This window comes from Coptis chinensis, chromosome 3 (genome assembly GCF_015680905.1).
Source record: "Coptis chinensis isolate HL-2020 chromosome 3, ASM1568090v1, whole genome shotgun sequence".
Taxonomy (NCBI): domain Eukaryota; kingdom Viridiplantae; phylum Streptophyta; class Magnoliopsida; order Ranunculales; family Ranunculaceae; genus Coptis; species Coptis chinensis.
The window spans coordinates 40,482,628-40,507,632 of record NC_141458.1 but is presented as its reverse complement, the minus strand read 5'-3'; the positions used below and the strand labels follow the sequence as shown (position 1 = coordinate 40,507,632).

Below are 25,005 nucleotides of genomic sequence, written 5' to 3'. Positions count from 1 at the left end.
GTTGGTGCAGTGGCTGCAGTTCGAGTCGAGGTAAGTTTTTACGGGATCCCTATTCACCAGATTTTATTCAGGCGAAAGAATAATCATCGCATTGGAGGGATTAGAGCTAATAAAGATGAATACCCCTTCAAGATCATCATATTCGGCAGCTAATTCCAACATTTCTAATCAAAAGTGGCTGTGAGGGTTAAGCTGTACAGTCTTCTACTCTCAAGCTGTGGGCAGAAATACTGGATTAAATGAATTTTCTGTGAAGATTTCATGGCCTCTTTCAAATAGGATTTGCATGTATGGATGTATAAAGATATGTTTGTGTCATATTCTACCCTGATATAGAGATGTACGAGTCTTTTATATATCTATTACATAGTTATATTACTCAACAGAATATATCTATAGGAATCCTTGAAGTTTTTTGTTGCTGTATTTGTTGCTATGGAGTTGAAAAGCTCACCTATATCTTATTGCGTTATATTTAATTTAGATGTCTTTTTTCATAATATTTGGATGTAATTGTTTCATCTTGTAACACAGATTTCTGAATAAAGTCAAAATGAATTTGAACAAAAGGAGATGTTTGACTAGACATTTTGTTCCTTTTCATTTGGATATGGATTCCTTCATGCTGTTATTTTCTTGTATTTGCAGTTCTCTGATGGCTATTTGGATTTAATAGTGATCAAAGATTGCCCAAAGACATCCTTGCTTATGTTGATTACAAAGTTGAATGACGGAACCCATGTGAGATCACCGTATGTCATGTACCTCAAGGTCAGTAGTTTTCTTAATAATCTTGAGGTTCCTGTTGTTATTGATAAATATCCATATGTTACTGCAATATTCTGGCAATATTTTAAACAACTAGTGGAATAAGAATGGTGGTGAAAGAGCAAAAGAATTAAGAGAAGTTACCTATACTGTTGAAAATGATCAAGTAGGCTACGATTCACATGGACAGATGGAAGTGCAATATTTTTTCTTTATTTAGGAGCTGTATGACCAATTCTTGGAAAATTCAGTAGGTTGACATTCACGTAATAGTTGTTCTCGGTTAGTCAGTTCATATGGCTGTAAAGAATGGAGGAAACATTATAACATGGGTTTCCAACTTTCAACTATCCTGATTCTTCTTCATTGATGCGCCTTTTCTGTGACTATCATATCCTTTTTCCACAAGAGCAACTAAAACTGCTAGTTACGGGTGCACGGAAGGCTTGCAAAGTCTAACTGTGCCGGCCTGCCACATTCTGAAACTTGTTCTGCTATTCCATGAAAACAATTACAGGTCAAAGCTTTTATTCTAGAACCAGGTCATCGTGTTGGGGACCCATCTAAAGGAGGCATCATTGATTCGGATGGTGAAGTATTGGCTAGGGGAGAAGGAGCATACAAGTGCGAGGTAAAAGATCTGATGACCTATGGTCCAATGAAAATTACTGTGGATCAAGGCTTGGCTACCCTCTTCTGTCCTAGATGATTTTGGATATACGGTTTTTGTGTGGTGTAGTATTTTATATTTGTGTCTTGTTGTGAGTTTAAAGAGGTTCTCTGTATAGATACATTTCAAAAAGAATAAGTAGGATAAAATGGAAAATTAGAGGAATTTTTTTGAATCAAGGAAAATAGTTTTCCTTGTTAGTCGACAAATCTGTAATAATGGTCCGATTGTTTTGTAAAGAAAATGAACTACAAGTCCAACAGTAATCTCTTATTCAACGGTATACCTGGAGATACAAACGCAAGCCCCTTGCGTAGAGATTATGGTTTCATTTTCATGTTTATTAACATAATTGTCAAGTCTTCGGTGTTTGGAAAGATTGATTGTAATTTGATTCTAGAGCCCTGTTTACAAACGGTATATGTTCTTAGTATCCGTGTTTCTTATTTGTTTTGTTTCTTTCGAAACATTGGGGGTTTGGGCAGCGCCCTACCTGTATTCATAGAATTTTTTTTTTTTTTTTGAAAAGTTTGCTGGGGTTAAGGCAGACCCCCACCTGTTTATTGCACATATAGAAATATTACATACCCTCCCTAAGAGTATGATCATTAGAGGGAGGTACATATAACATAATGCATCAAGCCTAAAACACTTGAGATTTCTCCCTACATGTACATTCCCGAAGGAACAAACACTGGCAAGAAAACCACAATCAGCAACCCCATCAACTATAGCCTGAGGGACCGTCTGCCTTCAATCCACAAGCCCCAAACAAAGACAGAGAGCAAATACCACTAAGGCAACCTATTGATAATCCATGATGGTATTGCGCCCGTTTGACCCAGATCATTAAATGGCACATACAAAGACTACAGCAAGCATAAAGCCCTAACAAAAATGAGATTAATCATTACACATACCACAAGCAAGTATTCATAGGAATCGTCTCATTTGATCTCCTACTTTCTAGCCTTCAATTGTTTTACTATTTTAGGATGATCTTTCCTAAGATGAAGTTGCGTTTTCTCATCGTCACAGAAAAAACACCCGCAAGCACAACACACGTATGTGAGTCCCAAAGTGTCATCCCAAAACTCTTTCGTATAATCCTCAAGATACCTCTTTTTGGTTTTGGTTAGTGACTTTACCTTCTTCATCATTACGAGAGTAGGCTCAATTTCTCCAAAAGAATGTTCTTGGATTCTTTTGCTTCTTTTTGGCTTTACAGTAGACCAATCCTCTGAAGACGTTTCATGCCTCGACCTGCTTTTAGGCAAGTGATCATTAAATAATTCTTCCTCACAATCTGATAGGTCATCCATATCATCGACCTCCTCATTTTCAGCAACTAACCCTTCATACATATTTCTTTCTCGGCTATTGAGTAGTTGGGGAAAATGAGTAATCATATCTTGGTGACTCTGGATAGGTGTAACTATAATGCTCTCCTCGAGATCTTTTTGGTCCCCAATAACACCACCTTGCACCTGTGTAATATCGGTTTCCGTATGTGTACATACCACTACACCTGGTGAGATCAAATGAAAGTTACTTGCAATTGCTCCTTGCAATTGGGGAGCAGAGTTCACCCTTATGTTTGATTGCGCTCCCCTCAATCTAATTGGTTCATTGTCCTTTGGAGTTTGAGGCTGAGGAGCCGACCCTAAACTCACTCTAAGCAACCCTTGAGAGATTGGGGTTTGAACATTACTACTGTGAATCACCATAGTAGTTGAAACTGTTTCTTCCTTACTCACACAATTTGTCTCTGTATCCACACCACCAGGAGTATTTTGAACCAAGTTCCGCCTCGAACTATTACTCCCATTGGGTAAGCGACCCTCTTGTCGCCTTTGAGCTGCTTGAGCCCCTCGCTACTTGCCGCTTCTTGAGTTCGATAATCGATTGATTTCCTTCCTCTCTCGCTTTGTTCCAAAGAATTATGACCGTCCATTTGCCCTTCGCGTCCACACCCTCATACTCCTCACACCACATTGTTGTGTAGCATGCCCAAATCGATTACACTTTTCACAAGATTGGGACTTCCATGGGGTACTCCAGAGGTATAACTATTTCTCGATCCCCAACTTTGATTTTTATGGTTTCTTTGTACTCATGATTCACTAGAAATTCAATACAAAACCGAGCAAAAGACAACCTTTTCCTCTTAGCAGTAACATCATCCATAAATTTTGGTACTCCACCTACCAAACTAGCTAGGCATGACAATCCATCCAGTGTCCACATCTCCTTGGGCACATCCATCAGCTTTACTTTACCCAAAGTGGTATTGTAGCCTCCTTACTCCTATAGTTGTTTACCTCTACTGTCCAAGGCTTTATCACGAACACTCCCCGCAATAAAAACTGGGCCTTCATCTAAAACCATTTGTTGATCATCTGAGCATGTAAAATTCATATAGAACACTTCCTTATCTGTCGTGATGTCAAACTCTCCCTTTAGTTTTCATTTCTTTCCTAGGAATTATTTTACCATCGGAAAAGATAGCCGTTTATCCAAGAAATATCCCACCAAATACTCATCCCATTGTTTCATCCCTTGTTCCACTAGATCCTCTGGGACTTGAGCAACCCCATCTATGATTATTATGGGGGAGAACGAAGCAAACACTACAGTAGCTTCTTGAGCTCCATTTCGACCAAATAAAGCACTCCACCTAGATCCACTCCCGTTAGATTGGGCAACATCTTGCTGATTGTTACTTGTAGCGGCCATATTTAACAAACAACCTTTCTTCTTACACACCTTAGAGAAGTTTCTATTTTAGGAAAAGAATGAGAGGATGAGATAGGATAAACACGAAACACCTAACCAAATTTTTCTATAAGAGGGTGTTTTGGTGCACTAGATCACAGAAACAGAGTACTCTTAAGTTACTTATGTTTCTCCACTTAAGGTCCCCATTATGACTCTTTTGGGATAAGGACCAGTGGCGGAGCTAGGGGGGACCAAGGTACGCCCTAGCTCACCCTCAATTTTCGACCAAAAAAAAAAAGTAGTTTAACTGTTTGTAGAAACTGAAAAACACAGCTAACTAAATGACAAAAGTACATAAAGTACTACAGTCCTTAATGACTCAGCAGTGTCTTTTAGAATTTAGATTATGGCACTTTAGACTATTACCGACTTACCGTGACTCAACAGTATTCAAACTTGAATTAGAATTTAGACCATGACTCAACAGTATTGAACTTGAACTAAAAACCGACAAAAAACCAAATAAAAGCACAGCACACACACCGAAACCAAACAAAAAAAAATCCCAATACCTTACTCAAGTTTGACTTTCTGCCTAATCAAAAAGTTATACAAAATTACAAAACCCACACCCCCACTTACCCACTTTTCCACAATTTCACTTTTCTCTTTGTTATTTTAATCAGTTATCCATAATTTGATTAATTTCTAAAGTTTGCTAGGTAAGCATAATATTATTAAATTTCTTGTCTTATTTTTTATCTTTTCATGTTAAGTTGATTCCTAAACCATGTTTTTTAGTTTTTTGGTATCCTTTTTGTGAATTCATTAAACCACATATTTTTATTTAATTTTATTTTGTGAATATCATAATAATATTGGTGGTTTATTTTAATTAGTGCAATTTCAATTCAGTTGATTAATGATTTATTTTAATTATTTAAACAGATATGTTAAAGTATTTGATCAAAGGAAAGTCGTTGCCCGCTCAACCTACCCAACCACCTAATAACACAAATAATGTTGCCCGTGTTGAAGTAGGATCCTCCTCAAAGCGAAATCACCAAGAAATTGAGGATGGTGGTGTTGAACAACCCACATCAAAGCGGGTTCAACGTGAAAATTGTGAAGAACTTGACTTGTCTAGTCTTCAAGGAGACCCTGCACTAAGGAAATTTTTTTTCAGATTATCATCCTAATGATCAAGACTCGGTGAGAAGAACATATTTGTTTAAGGGTCCTTGCCAGCCTAATCATGCTTTTCCTCCAAGAACAAGAGGTAAGAGAATCCGACGCTTTTAGAAAGAGTGGTATGAGGAGTTTAGTTGGTTGAAATATAGTATTCACGAGGATGTTGCGTTTTGTCTATATTGTTATCTCTTTAAACCTAATAAGGGGGCACAAGGAGGTGGAGATGTTTTTTCTCACAGGGGGTTTACTAATTGGGAAAGAAAAACCAAATTAAAAGAGCACGTTGGAGGACCAAATAATGCTCATAATATTGCTTACAGGGCAGCACATGCTTTGTTAAATCAAGAGCAGCATATCGAGACATTTCTTCATAGACAATCTGACCAAGTTCGAAGGGATTATCGAATACACCTAACTGCAATAACTGATTGCATTAGGTTTCTTTTGAGATAAAGTTTAGCTTTCCGTGGTCATGATGAATCAGATGAATCGATCAATAAAGGTAATTTTCTTGAACTTATACGATTTCTGAAAGATCATAACGAAGTCATTAAGAAAGTTCTTGATAATGCTTCTAAAAATCGAAAATTGACCTCGCCTGACATCCAAAGAGATATTGTGAATTCGGCTGCTGTGGAAACTACAAATGCTATTATAAAAGATTATGGAAATTCATTGTTTGCTATTTTAGTTGATGAAGCACGTGATATATCAATTAAGGAGAAAATGACAGTTGTTTTGCGTTATGTCGACAAGAAAGGTTGCGTGATTGAGAGATTTTTGGAGTTGTGCATGTTAAGGAAACTAGTGCAAGAACACTTAAAAGGCAATCGATGAGTTGTTATCCAAGCATGGGTTGAACATATCTAGATCAAGTGGACAAGAGTATGATGAGGCCAAAGAATATGCAAGGTGATTTGAATGGCCTAAAAGCACTTGTAATGAAGGAGAATGAGTTTGCATTTTATATTCATTGTTTTGCCCATCAGCTTCAGTTATCCCTTGTAGTAGTTGCAAAGAACCATGAGTCAATCGCTAACCTTTTTAGTATTCTCTCTAATGTGGTAAATACTGTTGGAGCATCATGTAAGCGACGGAATATGTTGCAAGATGCAATGAAGGCTAAAGTTGTTGCAGCGTTACAAAGCGGAGAAATTTCAAGTGGCAAAGGGTTGAATCAAGAGACTAGTCTTAAACGATCTAGTGACACTCGATGGGGCACACACTATTATACACTTCTTGGCATGATAACCACTTATGGTTCAGTAGTTAATGTGCTTGATAATGTAGCGGAAAATGGTTCAAGCTAGGAACAAAAAGGTGAGGCTTACGGATTATTGGATTCAGTGCAGTCTTTTGAATTTATCTTCAATTTGCATTTGATGAAAGCGATACTAGGAATTAGCAATGATTTGTCAAAGGCTTTGCATCGTGAGGACCAAGACATTGTCAATGCCATGGCTCTTGTTAAAATAACAAAGGTACGCTTACAGGTGATGAGAGATGATGGGTGAGATAGTTTCCTGACTGAAGTTTCTTCACTATGTGCCAAACATGATATGGTTGTTCCAAATATGAAAGAGAGGTATATGGCTCGAGGGAGGTCTTGACGAAGAGCAGAAGGAAACACCAATTTACATTACTATCGTGTTGGATTATTCTATCACTGTATTGATTTGCAAATTCAAGAGTTAAACGACCGGTTTAATGAAGCAAACACATAATTACTTCTTTGTATGGCATGTCTTGATCTTAGTGAATCGTTTGTTGCTTTCGATAAGAAAAAAAGTTGATCCGCTTTTGCTCGACTTTATCCCGATGATTTTTCTTAGATCGATGGAATTAGCGGATCAGCTTGAGAATTATATCATTGATGTACGTTACAATACTAAGTTTGGTGAAATAAATGGAATTAGCGGCCTAGCTAAAAAAATGGTTGAGACCAAGGTTCAAAATATCGATATCGATAAATATATCGGTGTACCCAAAAACCGATATATATCGGATATATCGGAAATATCGGATATATATTTTTTTGGTGATCAGTCCAAACTATTTAAAATATCGGAAATATCGGAAATATAATATCGGAAATATCGGAAATATATCGAAAATATATTGGAAATATCGGATTTATATTAAAAAATGGTCAAAAAGTCAAACGATATATATCGTTATCGGATATATCGATTATATCGGGCGATATAAACTTTTATATCGGAAATCCCGATATATATCGGAAAAATAAGGGTACTATATTTCGTGGATATATATCGAAATATCGATTCGCGTACCAAAATAAATGGATATATATATCGGGCGATATCGATATATCGTCGATATTTTGAACCTTGGTTGAGACGAAGAAAGACATTGTGTACCCACTTGTTTATTTGTTGATTAAGTTGACGTTCATTTTACCTATTGCTACTGCCACTGTGGAGAGAGCATTTTCTGCTATGAATATCATAAAGAATTGTCTGCGCAATTGGATGACGGATGAATGGTTGAATGATTGTTTAATAACATACATTGAAAAAGAAGTTTTTGATAGCATTAATACCGAGTTGATCTTACAACGCTTCCAGAAGATGAAAAAGAACGACGAAAAAGAATGCCGCCGAGGACAACTATGAACAAGTACTTGTTTAGATTTGATTTTTTTTTTCTAATACATTAATATATATAATATATATATTTTTATTATTATTATTATTTTGTATGCTTAGTTTTTGTCTGGCTGGCTCACCCTCACTTACTTTCCTGGCTCCGCCACTGATAAGGACCCCTTACTTAAGGTCTCCTTATAGAATCTTTCATTCAAAATTCCCTTTGCATCCTCTAAGACTACAGTGAGAGCTTTTTCATTAGGAGAGCTGAAGGATACATTCTCAAAAGTTCCGTCTCTATATACAAGATTTGCCTACATTCTTTCATATTGTTGCAATAACATTTTTATGCTTTATATTCCTAATTTGCACCGCCCCCCAAGACTCTGACGCTAGACTGCATTCTTTGCTTCCAGTAATCCAGCTTGATAGTCCTTATAGATTTCCTGTCTTTGTTGGCTCTGAAAGTTACTTATGTTTGTCCACGGTCCATCTACCAAAACCCCCTGCAATTGGCCATACGTCATATTTTATGTCTTGATGGACTGCTGCTGTTTTAGTGAAGTAGCTGGTCTAGTAATCTAGTATAACATCCGATACTTGGTATTATATATTCACCAGAAATCTCCACCATAGTTGTTATTTAATAAATTTATAAACATCTCAATATAGTGATTATCAAGTTCAAGGTTCTTGATTAAATCGTATTACTGGAGTTACCAAAAAAACAAAGGGTAAAAAAAGCATCCTTGCCACTCTTCTGGATGTACATGCATTGTCTGCATCCAATCCCCTACTGGGAAGGGACTCGAGCACAAGGAAACATGTATATGCAATGTCTGCTCGATTGTGAGTCGTCGCAGACTCTCACTTTTGAAGCACTTTGCCGAGGACAGAGAGTTAGCTAGGAAGAAACTTGAGCAACTCCAGCAGCCTGATAATCCCCTACTGGAGGATGATACTCCGATCAGTCCGATGAGTTTTGACCCAGATGATGCTGAGCCACAGCAGAAAATGATAGGCAATGAGAGTTTTGACGTTGACCTTGATGAGAAGAAACTATTAAATTTTAGCCATTTGGTGAGGCTGTTTCGTGGTAACCATCAGTTTTACTCAATACTGCATGGGCCAACAAGTCTGTCTAGTGATGTAGACATGGCTTGATATGAGACTGAGCATGTTGAAGGTGGGTGGCAGAGGTGCAAGGGGTGAGCTTGACAGTGGTTTTCAACATTTCACATTTCCAAGTACTGGCAAGTACATCCTGGCCCTTTCTGCCTATCCATGTCAGAATTTATGTCTGTAAGTAGCTTATACTGTCCCCCGATCTAATGATTGATCATTTTTGCATAGTCGCCATAGCTAATGCACCAACATGGTAGTGGTCCTGACTAGTAACTCCTAATCAGCTTCAGTCCCAAGTCCCAAACAGCATTCTCATGTAAATACAGAATCGTGGATAGGAGTTGGGAGAAGCATACATTATAGTATTATACATTAATCATATTACTATATACAACTGAAAAGTAGATGATATTTTGCGGTAAAGAGAGTTGAGTATACACTATACACATACTCTGTCTGTACCTGTTTTTGATCCACAGAGAAGGATCAATCAAGAACCAAAACAATTTGTCGAGAAATAAAAGTCCAAGCCCAACGGAGCCCAAAACAATTTGTCCGCAAGCGAGGTAGTTTATAGACAACTAGAAAAACGACAAAGAGAGTGAAACTTGGAAGTCACACTCCATTTCTCTCTCTGCCTCGCTGTCATATATATATAGAGAGAGAGACGTAGAGCAGCACCACTGTTGAGAGAGAGAGAGAGCTGCGAAAATGACATTTCCTTCTTCTTGTTGCTCAACGAAGATTAAGAAAAACAACACGTGCTGCTGCTTTAACTCAAAATGTAAATACTCAACGTCTCAAATGTTGAAAAAAGGTTGGTGACTTCGCTTGTCATCGTTGCTCGTAAGCAACTAATTGTTTCTTTGTTTTTAGTACTATATGTTGGGGATTACACTAATACCAATCGGTTCCCCCACTACACAGATAACTTGTATGAACACAATTCAACTCCGGACAAAATCTAAATATCAACTACAACCTATACTAACATGCCCAACTCGCTAAACAACTATCAACAACAAATAATAATGTAAAAGCGGCTTAAACAACAAACCACAACACAAAGATTTACCGCGGTTCGCCAATGATGCCTACTTCCACAAGAGCCAGCTTCTTAATAAAATGGGAAGGAAGATTACAATCTCTCCTTACAGCCTCTCAATTCCTAGATCACTTTATATCTTTTACGAGAAGGTTCTCTTTTTGTTTTAGTCCGATTCCAATCCTCCGACTTGTTTTGGTTCTCATTAGGTTAGCTTTTCCAAAACCTTGATTTTTGGTTTTTCTCCAAAACCAAATTCGCGGATACCGTAGAAGCCCACGATTAAATTTGACTCTTTAGCGCACTGAAAATTTCAGTCGCTACCAAGACTGACACTGAGCGCTGGCGCGCTTTTCTTTGGAAGCCTTCTATGTTATCGAATCGACTTCCGATGTCGAAGTTTGCCCGCTTTCAGCTTCCAGCCTCACGTGAGGGATAACTCCATCAATCTCCCCTCGCCAATGGGGGGATACCTCCATGCAATTGCCAAATCAGAGAGGAGCAATTCGCCATTCCGCAATAGCACAACAAACATCAAACTTACCTTTCTAAGACTTTGGTCATCATATCCCACCCGTTCTTGTCGGTATGGATCTTCTCGATACACAAATGCTTCCACTTTCTAATCCAATGATAACGACGCGGTATGTGCTTGGATCTAGAATGAAAACTCGGATTCTTGCTCAAGTGGATGGCGCCCGATCGTCACATAAACCGTACTTTAGCCCTAGTTCGTCTTCATCCATAGCAACTCTTTGCAACACTCATAGGTCGCAATATACTCGCCAGAGTGGAGAGGGCAACACACTTTTGCAACTTAGATTGCCAAGAAACCGCCCCCCGAAAAGTAACCGATAACCTGAGGTGGACTTCATCGAAAACAACATCACCGCCATGTTCCGTGATCGCTAGCCTTCAAGTAAGGGCTTACTTCCACCAAAGCACAAACATGATTTGAAGTGCCTTTGAGATATCTCAATATCCACTTAACACCTTCCCAATGCTCTTTACCCGGATTTGACAGAAATCGCTACCACCCCAACGGGCGAAAAGCAATGTCCGGCCTAGTACACACCATGGCATACATCAAACCGCCCATCGCGGATGCATAAGAATCTTTTTCCATCCGACTCGCCATGCTCACCCTTAGGACACATCTCTTTGGTCATGCGGAACCGCCACCAAGCGATAACCGACCGGCTTCGCTTGATCCATGTTGAATCTCTTCAACACCAAGTTCACACGAAAGTGATCCGCGATCCCAAGATCCGCTTTGCTTGACCCAAATCCTTCATCTCAAAGGACTTACTCAAGTCTTTCTTCAAATTTTGATATCTTGTTGATGTTTGGGCCAACTATCAACATATCATCCACATACAAAGAATAACACTATGAAATCCCCATCCGAAATCTCCAACAAACGACAATGATCTAAGCGACTTTTGTATCCTTGCTTCACCATAAAGGAATCAAACTTTATGTACCAATCGCCTCTGTGCTTGTTTCAACCCATACAAGCTCTTTATCGCCTTGCATACTAGGTGCTCCTTGCCTTTGACCTCAAACCCTTCCCTCGGGTCGTCCATGTAGACATCTTCTTCAAGGTCTCCATGAAGAAAAGCCGCCTTAACATCTAGTCGCCAACCTCTAGGTTCATACTTGCGGCCATACCCAATACCACCCGGATAGAAGTCATCTTCACTACAGAGAGAAAAATCTCATCAAAGTCAATTCCTTTCCTTTGACCGTCCCTTCACAACAAGGCGAAGCTTTGTGCCTTGGGTGAGGATTGTTCTCCTCATGCTTGACTTTGTATATCCACTTATTCTGAGAACTTTCCTCCCCGGGGTTTCTCAACTAACTCATAAGTGTGATTCTTATGCAAAGAATCCATCTCGCCATGCATGGCCTTCAACCATTTTTCTTTGTCTCAGTACCTTCAAGTGCCTCTTGATAGTACATAGGTTCTCCACCATCCGATAAGAAGACGCACGCATGTGGTGGATACCGGTTGAAGCTTATTCTCCTCCTGCCGCACCTCCTTGCCCCATCCGGCCGGTGCCTCGTGAGGATACACTTCGCTTGCTCGTGGTGGTTCATGCATCTCATCCGCATCTTCTATACCAATAGGTTCTATCCCATCATGAGCAATAGATTCTCATCACGAGCTTCAAACTCATGGTTCTCTCTCAGATTCTCAATGCCTTCAAGACGCTCCACGTGAAACTTCTCGTTCAATCAACAAGGTCATCGTGAAAGCCTCAGAATTTCACCCTCCTCAAAGTCCGCTATGGTTTGGTCTTCCAGAACACAACATCTCGACTTTTACCTTCTTGTTAATCGGATCATGAGTTTGTAACCAAACTTTTCATCTCCATAACCCGTAAAAAATGCACCGCTTGGCTTTGTCATCAAGCTTGAATCTCTCATCCTTCTAATACGCACAAATGCCCCGCACCCAAATACCCTCAAGTATCCATAATCAACATCTCTACCGACGACCATACTCTCTCGGATAATCACTATTCGTGAGGCTTTGTCGGTGACAAAGTTGATCACATGCACCAACGGTCAGACGATTGCTTCTACCCAAAGAGTTTCTAGGTAGCTTAGAGTGAGATAGCATGCATCTTATCCTACAATGGTACGGTTCATTCTCTCTCGCTATTCCATTCTCATTGCGTGTGTCTTGGGAACGGTTTCATGACGAATCCCATGACTCGCAATACTCTTCAAATGGCCCAATGTACTCACCCCCCATTATCCGAAATAATACACTTCAACAACTTCCCAGCCTCTTTTCCACCATGCCGTGGAATTTCTCAAACACGCCAAGTACTTCATCCTTGGTCTTCGACTATAGGCCCATATCTTTCTTGACGATCATCAATGAATGTCAAGAAGTACGAAGCTCCCCGTGGACTTCACTCTCATAGGACCACATAAGTCCGTGGCACTAGCTCAAGGACGTTGTCCTTTTCGTTTACGGAATCTTTGGAAAGACACCTGTGTTGCTTTCCTACCAAACAATGAGTACATGTACTTAAATGTGTACCTTTAATGTCCGGCATGGCCTTTTGCTTAGCAAGAACTTCCATCCCTTTTATGCCCATGTGACACGCCTCTTGTGCCACGCTCGATGAAGCTTCTTCTTCTTCCAAGATTCGCTTCTTCTTTTACAAACTAGCCTCGTGGTTTTGTAAAGAGAGCAAGTTTTCTTTCCTCCGGGCGCTACAATGGAACCTCCGCTTTCAGCTTCCATACCCCGCTACCAAACGAAGTTTACAAAGCCATCATCATCTAATTTCCCCAAATTAAATTAGGCTTAACCGTATGTCGTGGACATGTCTTACATCCTTGAGTGTCAAGGTGTAGCCGACATTGGTTTCTACATGAACATCTCCAATGCCTATAATCTTCGAGACGCCATCGTTACCCATCCTCACTTCACCATATTCACCACAACCGTAGGTAGTGAAGAATCCCCTGCGGCGGTGTGACGGATAGATGCTCCTCAGATCTATCACCCACTCAGATCCCTCGACATGAGGTACTTTCGACAAAGACACACCACACCGACACAATTCCCACTAGGTCATCGACTAGTGCGGTAGTATCTCCGCCTGGCTCCTCGCACCATGTCTTCATGTACACGCTTATTCTTCTCATCCCTCTTCGTTCTTCTCGACTCATATCCGGAAGTGGCCTTTTGTGGCACAATAGTAACATTGCCTCTCCGCCTTAGAGTTCTAGCTTCACCCCTAGATTTACTTCGACCTCTAGAACGAGATGGTTTTCTGCTTCGACTCTCCCCCGTTTCTCTCGCGAAAAGGACCTCGAAGTTAGAAGAGTCGCTTGCACTCCTTCTAGTCTCCTCATTCAACAAAGACGTGGTAGCCATCTCCATGGTAACAATTCCATCCTTGGTCGCTCCATGTAGAAAACCGCTAATGTCTCCCAACTTTCGGGTAGAGCCTAATAGAAACAAAGCCTCAACTTCGCCTCCCAAATTGATCTTCATCAAATGCATCCGATTGATGATATTCTCAGACTTCATTAAGATGCTCGCATATCAAGAACCTTCTTGGTACTTCGTGTTCCAAACTTCTTAACGACTAGCACTTTGTTTCCACCCGACTTCCTCATTAAAGGTCTTCGAAGTTTCTTCCATGATCAAGGTCGTAGTCTCTCGGGCCACATGGTGAAAGACACCGCCGCCTATCCATTGTCGAATGTACCCAATAGCTTTTCTCAACTCAGGTTTTACTCCCTCATTCTCAATGGAAGTGCCAAGTCCTTGCAAGATAGCAAGTCTTCCATCTTGGCTTTCCAGATGGTGTAGTTCTTCCTATTCGGACTCATCATACGAAAGTGTTCACTCGAATGGTCCATCTCTACAAGTTATTTAACCTCAAATCTTCTCTCGGAATTTCACAAACACCTTCCTCGACCAAGATTCGATAACACCCTAGGCTATTCTAACCCTGGCTCGATACCACTTGTTGGGGATTACACCAATACCAATCGGTTCCCCCACTACACGACATAACTTGTATGAACACAATTCAACTCCTGACAAAATCTAAATATCAACTACAACCTATACTAACATGCCCAACTCGCTAAACAACTATCAACAACAAATAATAATGTAAAGCAGCTTAAACAACAAACCACAACACAAAGATTTACCGTGGTTCGCCAATGATGCCTACTTCCACAAGAGCGCTTCTTAATAAACGGGAAGGAAGATTACAATCTCTCCTTACTTTCACCTTACTAGATCACTTTATCTCTTTATTGTCTCTCGATCCGATTCCAATCCTCCCGACTTGTTTTGGTTCAGGGTTAAAAAACCAAATTCGCGGGTACTGTAGCAAAGCCCACGAAATTAGACCTGCAGCGCTGGCGCTGCACTTCTGAGCGCCGTCGCGCTGAAGACCTGACACTGAATTCGCCACTTTGAGCTGGTCGCCTATGTTACTGGAGCTCTGAGCGCGGGCGCGCCCTCTTCTGAGCGCGGGCGCGCTCTGACTTCTGGATGTCGAGTTTGCCCGTTTCTGTCCAGTTCCAGTTTCTCTCCTCATGTGAGGGATAACTCCAACACTATATATATATCAACTAACTCTCACTTCACTTCACTGAACTCATATTTATTTACGACTACTACTAGTGGTGTGTTTGAGGAAGGTAAATTCTGCGAAGCATACCACAAAGATACTGGCGGTTGGATCACTTGCAAGTCATGTGGAAATGTGACTTCATTTTTTTTACACCTTATTTCTGGTGTCACTCTTTAAAAATGATGTCTCTTTCTCGGCAGTGGGTACATTGTGGTTGTGCTGTTTCAGTGGAATCTTATATTCTATTGGATGCTGGAGGAGTCGAGTGTATGATGTGTACTAGGAAAAACAGCAATATAAATATGGTATGGATGTCTTTTTATTCGTCTATGCTTGTCCTTTCTTTGTTTTAATTCAATTCAATTACTTGGATTGTACATACTTAAAAATTGATGGATCCAATATGAGGACAAGTAGTTCAAGATGTCAAGATATTCCCCACATTGCCTGCGTACTTGAGTATGAACTTGTAAATAAACACTTTAGCAACCTCACCTTGGAAGCTGGTTTTCAAGGATGAGTTCTACCCATGGGTCTATTGACTCTATTCACATGGTATCGGAGCGGGCGGGTCAACCCAGGCAATGGGTGAAATTGGTGTTTGCATTGATAGCCTTAACCCTGCGTGGAGGGCGTGGAGGGGAAGTACCAAAAATCGGCTTTGGCATTGGCATTGGGATTAGGGATCTTTTGCAGTGTGAGACATCGAGAGTTCGATAGGAGGTGTTAAGATAGTCCCACATTGCCTGGGTATTTATTTATTTATTTGAAATATTTAGAGGGTTAAAGGCAGACCCACACTGGTTACATTGAAGGACCCTAGCCCGAAGGCTCACCAACCCCAAAGGGAACCTAGCACGAAGGCTTACATTGCATGGGTACTTGAGTATGAGTTTGTAAAGAAAGATAACAAGATGCTTATTTTTCATTTTACTGCTGGATATAATCATTCAGCAACTATCTTCAGACAATTTCTGATCAATACGAAAAATTCTTGGATTCATATCTAAGGTACATTGACATGGATAGGTGTGTCCGTGTCCGACACGGATATGAAGAGTCTGACATGGCGAATGTTCAAAAACTGAGGTATATCACATGCAATATGTGTCCGATATGTATCCAACACTGATTATTTTTTAAATATTCCATGTAACATAGATTTATATATGTGGATACGATCCCTTATCTAGAATTTTTCTGTAAATCTGAAAGTGTGATTCATTGTTTTCGTCATATTGACAATATAAGACTTGTGGTGTTAGAAGATGAATAAAATCAGCTTCTTTCTTGTTTTTTTGTCTGGAACCAGCTTGCCAGGCCAAGTGCAGTTGCTGGACTATATCCCCAACCATTCAATGTGGGTGATACTTCAGCTGATCATTTTCAATCAAGTCCTAGGATGAAAAAGGATGTTGACTATTTAAAATGGATCTCTGGGGAATCTTCTGCTTCAGTCGTGCGAAAGGAAGATCCATCTGAAAGAGTGAACCCTCTGAACCTTGCCATGATGAATAGTCGTACAAATGAAAATGCCGCTGTCGGCATGGTATCTGCATATCATGCATTGCATAAGGACGAAGTAAGTCTAAATTGCTTGCAAGGTTTTTGGACGCACTGAGGAGAAAATCTAATCTATCCAAGAAAAGGTGAGCTTCCTGAACCTAGCTAACCTTTATGTTTCAAAAATGACATATGAGACCCATCCAAATGTATGCTTTACTATTTCATTACGGTCATCCTTTTCAAAGGATGATGTAGCAAATCCACATGTTATTCCAGAGTCTTATTTGTCATTTAATGAGGCAAATAACCCTTATATGTAGAAACTCAAATATGCATCGGAAGGCTTCCAGTTGATCCTCAAGGACAACGCCAGTTACGAAGTCAGTGTTCACCTTGGACGACTTATCGACAGTTGGAACAGATCTCAGGAGAGTATCCTTACTTCTATTGTTTTTCCTCAACATCACACTGGATCTTTCCAATAAAAGAAAAAGAAAAATGACTCGTGTTGGTTGGATTTGTATTGTCGTTAATTGCGTGTTTTGTTTTCTTAGGATTCTTTTTTGGTCGATAAACCAAGATTGTATTAGAATATCAGTGTGAGAGGTTCCTACTACCCAATACTAGTTACATCAAAGCTGCACTGTAGCTTCCAAATAAGTTACATTCAATTGAATCAAAACTCACATTCCTAGCAGTAGTAAGATGAGATGCCCAACCCCAAAAGATATATTTGCAAATACAAATGATAGTATTTAATCTCAAAACCTGCTTTCAAATATTCTTTGATTTCTTTACAGCCAAATGGCCCATGTACTAGCATGAGCAATGGTTTTATCCTGTAGGATATAAACCCTCCTAGGGCTTCTTAACGAACATACTTCTCAACCCAAGAGAAGTATCTAGTGGACTGTGGAGATGGGAGAGAAAGAATTCCCTCATTTTCTTAGCCACATTGCAATCAAAAAGAGATGCTAAATGCTCTCTTCTTCTTGCATTCACATCACACTCTGGTTTACAATAATCTGCTCCCTTTTTCTTAGATTCTCTGTTGTTAAAGTTCTAAGATTATCATAATTTGGTCTTCTTAAGATACAATAGGATTATAGAGCTGTTTTTTTTCTTTTCTTTTTACCCTTTCTTTTTTCCTTTGTCTCTCTCTTGTGTATCGGAGTTTTTCTGATTCCACATGTTACAACTTGACCATGTCTAAGTTCAAATTCTGTTATCATACCTTTGTTTGAGAAGTTGCTAACTCCTACTGATGCTAAACGGTTTGGGAATCTAGCGCTTTCAAGAAAATGTGCAGAGGTAAGCATTTTCTCCTTTTTAAAGCAATTTATAGATCTTTCTTTGAACTTGCATATTTGATGTTCAGCACTGGAAAAGTCATGGAATTCAGTTTCTTCTTATGGCTTGCACATGCAATGCAATGTAAGGTGGATTGGTTGTTTAAAAGAGTGGCCCTTCAAGAGCTTATTTCATAGTACTTAGTTTACAGTTTTCAGCTAAGTTACATTGACACGGATATGAAGTGTCTGACACGGGAACATACAATATGTGTGTGTGTCGTGTTCGACACGGATACATGGACACATATCCGACACGGATTTTTTCAAAAGTCTGGCATGTTTATCGTGTTCTTGCTCAAGCTCGAAAGGTGTATTATTATACTGCCAGTATTATTTATATATTTCTTCTTCTTTTACTCTTTCTCTCCCATTATCATGTGTTCCTCTTTAATGATTATGGATAACTCATAAATATAATTCATACTGAGCAATGCTGGCGGGGTACGAACTCTAGATCTCCGGTATCATCACCCCAAAGGTTTGACCAACTAAGCTAGCTGGCACCTGCTCATGTCTTCGTTCAGACATCTCTTCAGCCAAGTTTTCATTTTAATGACACACACTTTCATGAATAGGATTATTTCCCTAAAGTTACAAAGCCAGAAGGTCTTCCTATAAAAGTTCAGGATGCAAAAGGCAATGAGTGGGTATTGCAACTTCGCTTCTGGCCCACTTCTAAGGGTAGACAATACATTTTAGAGGGGTTAGCTCCATGCTTTCAGCCAATGCAACAGCAAGCCGGTGACACAGGTAATGTCCTAAGGTATAAGAAACTACATCTACTCTTTTGGTACAGGTAGGCTTGTGGTTTTCTCCCACGCTCCAGTTTTTTTTGTTGGTAAAAATTACACAATTTTCAAGGGGTTATGAAGCACTCCACTTTCTTATCGGATACCTTGACCTCCTATCGCCTCTTGTCTGCTGATATAAAACATTTCAACTGGGTCTTGTCTTGCAATTGAATGAACTTTTTGTTCATTTCATTTACTTTTGAATTGCAAGTAATTATCAAGTGGTTTCCTTTCAGTAACATTCAGTCAGATAGATCCCGAAGGAAATTTGGTAATTGGATTCCGAAAGGCTGCAAGCGTTCCACCACCAGACCAGGTTTGACATGGTTATTGATCTCATTAGATCTCATTCACTAGTACTAGCTTTGATAGTTTCTGTTGCATGGCATATATAAATATTTTAGTTTTCATTTTTCAAATGTTCATGAAACTTCTCTTATTGGGTGTCCATTCTCAGTTGCAGTATAGTGAATGAGATCTAATGTTTCGCGTGTCATTGTTTCTCTTGTTACTTCTTATTGACTTTCTGGTGTCCATTCATTTTGTGAGTGATGCCAAAAGATAGTTCTGTTGAGCAGAATATTTAACAATTTGAAATAAGGTTATGGACTCATTGTCACCCCACATGCTTCAAGTTCAAAATGGTTTCACTTGGTTAATATTTTAACTTAGAATATGGAGTATGGACTACTACATCTGCCAGTTAACCGTTTTTATATTGCATTTATGATTTACACTTTGTAATAACTTGAAACTCTTAGCTCCCCTCTCCCATTCTATTCCTTTCACAACATCAATTGTCAAACGGATCTGCAGTATTGTCTGATAATACTCTTCTGAACAATAACGGCTTGTGGTTATTGAATACTTGGCCGGAATCTGCAGCTTTGTCTTAGGTAGACCTGTCTGTTTCATGCACTCGGTCATAAACTATTTGGAAAGCGAGTGGATGATTTTGGTCATGTGCATTATAGATTGAGACCAGCTCCAATCACAAGAGAGTTTAGCAATCATGTGTTCTAAACAGAGTGAGAGAAAGATTGGATCAGACATGTCTGGAATTATAGGAGTAGATTTAAAGAAACTTGGGCTCAACATGTAGGCCAGCTTAAAATATGATAATAATGTGTAATCTGGTGTTGATTTCAAGAAATTGTGAGGTTTTCATTGTTGACCTGATTTCCAATTTACTATAGAAATCCTATGACTTGTTATATATATATTGCACCACCCCCCCTGACTTTTACACTGTAATTTCCATTAAAACTCAGTTGTAAGGATTTGGTTTTCTTTAAGTTGATGTGTATTGACGTGTGGTGTTAATGAAGTGTATCCCAAGTCCTACATTATTCTTATCGATTGTAATAATAGAAAAGATCTGAGTGCTTAACTACTTTATGTTGTTTACATTAGATGTTTTCTATTGACAGGATCAGCAGTCTTTGAAGTGTGGGAGTGGCGTCTCAAAAGATTCTGAGGCTAGTATTATATCTAATTCAGTTATTTCAGCTCCTCTTCAGTCTGCTAACAATGATAAAGATTCAAATAGTTATTCGTCAATCGACCAGGTTAAAGCAGCAGATCCAGTTGGTACCTGGTCTAAGATTGATAGATCAGGTTATATAGCGAAAGATGTCGCAGGGGCTAAATTGTTTATTTCAAATAGGAGGAGGAAAAGCAGCAGTCTTGCCTATAAGCGTAAACGTAGAAGGACAGATAATGAGGACTTGATAGAACTTAAACTGACATGGGAGGAAGCACAAGGGCTGCTCTGTCCACCTCCTAACCTTGTTCCTGATGTTGTGGTTGTTGAAGGATATGAGTTTGAGGAATATGAGGTATGATGACAAATGCAGTTTTGTTTGTAATATATGAGTGCTAAGGATTGATTGAAATAGGAAGGTGTATGCAGTTACTGATAAAAGAAGGAATAAAAGCATGACCATGTTTGTCTTTGAAGATTTTTTGTTGGTATACTGCCCATTAAAATGAAGCAGAGTACAAGTTTCAAAATCTTTAATGTGTAAAAAAAAGAAATAAAAGAAATAAAAGAAAGAGGAGAGATGTTAAAGTATAAAAGAGCTATATATTTTCCTTACGAACGTACTTTCCACGACGTTGGAGATACTTCTTTTTATTTGTATCTGTAATTGTATAAGTTTCCTTCCCCTGCGTAGTAGTTTTGTTTGAGACATCCAGCGATAAATCTATAAAGAAAATGCTACCTCGAGTTTTTCCATTCTCAAGATGTTATGTTGGGCATGCATTTATGTGAACTCTGCGCGCCTCTGAACCAGCATAAAGTGATAAAACAAAAGACATGCGATAATGCCATGCTTTTATTTTGTTTTTATGATAACTCATTATTAGTTCACTCGATATTATGATGCACTGTTATTGTTACCACTCCTTTAAATTAAAATTGAAAAAATCATTACATCGAAATAATGTCTTGATTCGAACTTTATTTTGTAATAGGAGGCGCCAATACTTGGGAAGTCCACAATTTTCACTACAGATCATGATGGGTATATCTCTACTTCTCAGTTGTCAATTGCCTTGGATATATTTTCTGTTTCAGTTTTAATTTCTCATTTGATCCTTAAATGCATGGATACACATGCACTGTTTTATTCCCCCCACACACACACACACACACACACACACAAAACCACCACCACCACCACACACAGAAAAACAGGAAGAAAAATGGGGAGAATTACTAGCTACTAGGTGTGGCCTGATTGTTTGGATTACCCCATTACTATATCAAAAAACAGACCTATTACATCTTCATAGTTGTACAGTTACACATTTTCTGCATCCAACCACAAATTTTAACTGCTCCAAGAGACTTTCATTTGATTTATTGTTTTGAACATTGAGTACTTTGATTGGACATGTTTATATGATTTTAAGTGAACACCAATGCTGTTCAATATTGTCAGTGAAAAGATTCAATTGGCTCAGTGTGATGACTGTTCTAAGTGGCACAAACTACCGTCCACTGTAATTCTTCCTTCAATATGGACCTGTTCTGCTAATTTTTGGGATCCAAAAAGGTAATTTGGCTTCGAGCAGATCTATTTTCTTATGCGATATCTTGGTTACTATGAACATATTTCATATGAATTTTCTTTTCTTAGTCTTTAATTTCTCTTCTCTTAAAGTTTATCTTGTAATTTAACATGTCTGGTCATATGCACTTTTATTACTTTTATCCAATTTCCAATCAATTATATGTAAAATATTTTGTGCCACTTGAATTCTTGGATTCATGTTCATTTGACGTTTTTATTTCTTTTAATGCTGCTAGGTCTTTGTGTTCATCAGCTCAAGAAATTACCTCCAAACAGCTTCAAGATGTGGTCTCTTCTAATAAAACTGGTATGAATTGCTTCGAATATTAAATGCAGTAATTGACCTATACACTTGCACACAACTTTCAACAAATGACTTTTCCTTTGCCCTTAGTCATTCACTCGTTGCTTTGTAAGTTTGCAACACACCCACCCTTTTTTTGTGTCATTGTCCATCCTGGTTCAACCATTGGTGGAAATTGTGATATATCGCCAAATCACGAACTCCGACTTGTTTCAGTTATCATTTTGCATTGATCCACTCAAATCATCCATCCAATCAACTTGTCAGAGTTGGTAAAAACCATTGTAGGTCAAATATATCAATTTGTACCAATACTGACGAATTATGAGGATTGCAAAGAGTCGTATGATTTGAATAACTTGTAAAAACAGTTGTTGTGATATATCATTCCTGGACACATTAGTTATCGATATTTACTGATACATCACAATTTTCAGCAAAAAGAACCATAAGCAATTGCTGAATTGCAAAAAGTTCATTGTGGTCTAAATTGAATTTATAGGGATGTCGTTATATTGGTGATTTCAATTCTTTGCTTATATGCCAAATCGTTATTTATTTCTTTTTATTTTTCTTTTGTTCAACATTCCTTCAACATTTTGTTATTTATGTTCTCGGAATCGCAGAATGCTAGAGTGCAATCCAATTAGTCGGATATGGTTTAAATGAAAATGATGGTGCTTATCATATTTAACCTATGATGCACAGATATAGCAGTTATGCCATTGCACCCGTATCCACGGTACGATATGGATACGGGTACAGGATACTGCATGGATACAATGTGATACTCATTAAAAATAGAAGTAAAAATAAAAAAGTATTAATAATAATAATAAAATTATCTCAAGATAATTCCGATATTATCTCCCAAAGCAAACCCCAAATTGTTGAGAGAAATAGGGAGAGAGATTTTTCCTTGATTGAGAGAAGAGAGAGAGTCACTGGTTTCCAGAATAGGTATCCCTAGCTTTACTGTGGAAAAATACATTCACTTCTTTAGTTTTGGTACCTGTATATGTGCATCCATTTAACCCATTTCGGTGGTGGTAGACATGTAAAACCTAGGTTACATGGACACACCATATTTTGAAAAAAATTCTTGTCGGATACATATCCACGTGTCCGTGTCGGACACATATTGCATGTAATTTACCTCAAATTTTGATATTTTGCTGTGTCCGACAATTCGTATCCGTCCCGTGTCAATGTAACCTAGTGTAAAACAAATCACAATCTGCTTTTATTTTGATTTAGCAGGTCCTTCGAAGAAATCCAGCGCTGTCAACAAAGATGAAAATACCGTTGAAGTCTCAGAAGGCCTCTGTACTCTTGGAAACATTGCCATCCAGGGACAAGATAACACTCTGCCTCCTGTCCAGACCACCACAAAGCATCCTTGCCACTCTTCTGGATGTACATGCATTGTCTGCATCCAACCCCCTACTGGGAAGGGACTCGAGCACAAGGAAACATGTATATGCAATGTCTGCTCAATTGTGAGTCGTTGCAGACTCTCACTTTTGAAGCACTTTGCCGAGGACAGAGAGTTAGCTAGGAAGAAACTTGAGCAACTCCAGCAGCCTGATAATCCCCTACTGGAGGATGATACTCCGATCAGTCCGATGAGTTTTGACCCAGATGATGCTGAGCCACAGCAGAAAATGATAGGCAATGAGAGTTTTGACGTTGACCTTGATGAGAAGAAACTATTAAATTCTAGCCATTTGGTGAGGCTGTTTCGTGGTAACCATCAGTTTTACTCAATACTGCATGGGCCAACAAGTCTGTCTAGTGATGTAGACATGGCTTGATATGAGACTGAGCATGTTGAAGGTGGGTGGCAGAGGTGCAAGGGGTGAGCTTGACAGTGGTTTTCAACATTTCACATTTCCAAGTACTGGCAAGGACATCCTGGCCCTTTCTGCCTATCCATGTCAGGATTTATGTCTGTAAGTAGCTTATACTGTCCCCCGATCTAATGATTGATCATTTTTGCATAGTCGCCATAGCTAATGCACCAACTTGGTAGTGGTCCTGACTAGTGACTCCTGATCAGCTTCAGTCCCAAGTCCCAAACAGCATTCTCATGTAAATACAGAATCGTGGATAGGAGTTGGGAGAAGCATACATTATACATTAATCATATTACTATATACAACTGAAAAGTAGATGATATTTTGCGGTAAAGAGGGTTGAGTATACACTATACACATACACTGTCTGTACCTGTTTTTGATCCACAGAGAAGGATCAATCAAGAACCAAGTCTCTCTCTCTCTCTCTCCTACTGAATATGTAACCATTATTCTCTGTACCTGTTTTTGATCCACAGAGAAGGATCAATCAAGAACCAAGTCTCTCTCTCTCTCCTACTGAATATGTAACCATTATTGTATACGTATATGTGCAAAGAATGCAGCTTAAACGTACAAGGGTCAGATCCTGACTCAGGATATTTGGCTTGCTATTAAACCGAAGAATCAGTGGCTGTATTGGTGAAAGAGTGGCCTAGTCCGTCCTATTATATGTATGGAAGTGAACTATATAGACGGTAATAATCCAACCTTGTTCTGATTTAGGCCAAGAACGTCAATGTGACTGTGTAAGAGTGGTACTACAATAATTCTCAGATTCAAAACATCCCCTGATCGTAGAGGTATAAATGTAGGATCAGGCTGGACCTGTAACATCCTGTGTTTCTAAGGTTTTGATAGGTTTTG

At 39.1% G+C, this 25,005-nt stretch overlaps 2 protein-coding genes and 1 long non-coding RNA gene across 3 annotated transcripts in view; all 3 read left to right on the top strand.

Annotated features, from left to right (window-relative positions):
* Positions 1-1,871, top strand: part of LOC147509611 (sphingosine kinase 1-like) — a 30,819-nt gene extending 28,948 nt beyond the window's left edge. The window contains exons 9-10 of the mRNA XM_086601894.1: positions 649-771; positions 1,286-1,871. Coding sequence (XP_086458020.1) covers positions 649-771; positions 1,286-1,477 — 315 coding nt within the window. The 3' untranslated portion in view covers positions 1,478-1,871. The remainder of the gene's footprint in view (positions 1-648; positions 772-1,285) is intronic.
* Positions 1,872-9,687: 7,816 nt separating this feature from the next.
* On the top strand, positions 9,688-16,605 carry LOC147509610 (uncharacterized). The gene is made up of 3 exons (XR_015218532.1): positions 9,688-9,898; positions 15,300-15,554; positions 16,562-16,605. It is a non-coding gene; the product is annotated as an uncharacterized LOC147509610 (long non-coding RNA).
* A 46-nt stretch (positions 16,606-16,651) lies between these two features.
* Positions 16,652-24,650, top strand: LOC147509609 (B3 domain-containing protein Os07g0563300-like). Its single transcript, XM_086597863.1, has 12 exons — positions 16,652-16,793; positions 16,875-16,898; positions 17,076-17,187; positions 17,970-18,066; positions 18,683-18,857; positions 19,135-19,214; positions 20,329-20,376; positions 20,467-20,736; positions 21,377-21,426; positions 21,847-21,960; positions 22,215-22,285; positions 23,543-24,650. Exons 1-12 carry the CDS (start codon positions 16,652-16,654, stop codon positions 24,094-24,096), a joined length of 1,737 nt encoding a protein of 578 aa, XP_086453989.1. The 3' UTR covers positions 24,097-24,650.
* The last annotated feature ends 355 nt before the right edge of the window (positions 24,651-25,005 follow it).

What these genes read in the sequence shown, in the direction of transcription:
- LOC147509609 (XM_086597863.1), top strand. Translation starts at nt 16,652, where the DNA reads ATGAAAAAGGATGTTGACTATTTAAAATGGATCTCTGGGGAATCTTCT. An exon ending in ATGAGTTTGAGGAATATGAG is followed by an intron (nt 20,737 to 21,376) that starts GTATGATGACAA and finishes ATTTTGTAATAG; the next exon opens with GAGGCGCCAATACTTGGGAA. An exon ending in GGTCTCTTCTAATAAAACTG is followed by an intron (nt 22,286 to 23,542) that starts GTATGAATTGCT and finishes TTGATTTAGCAG; the next exon opens with GTCCTTCGAAGAAATCCAGC.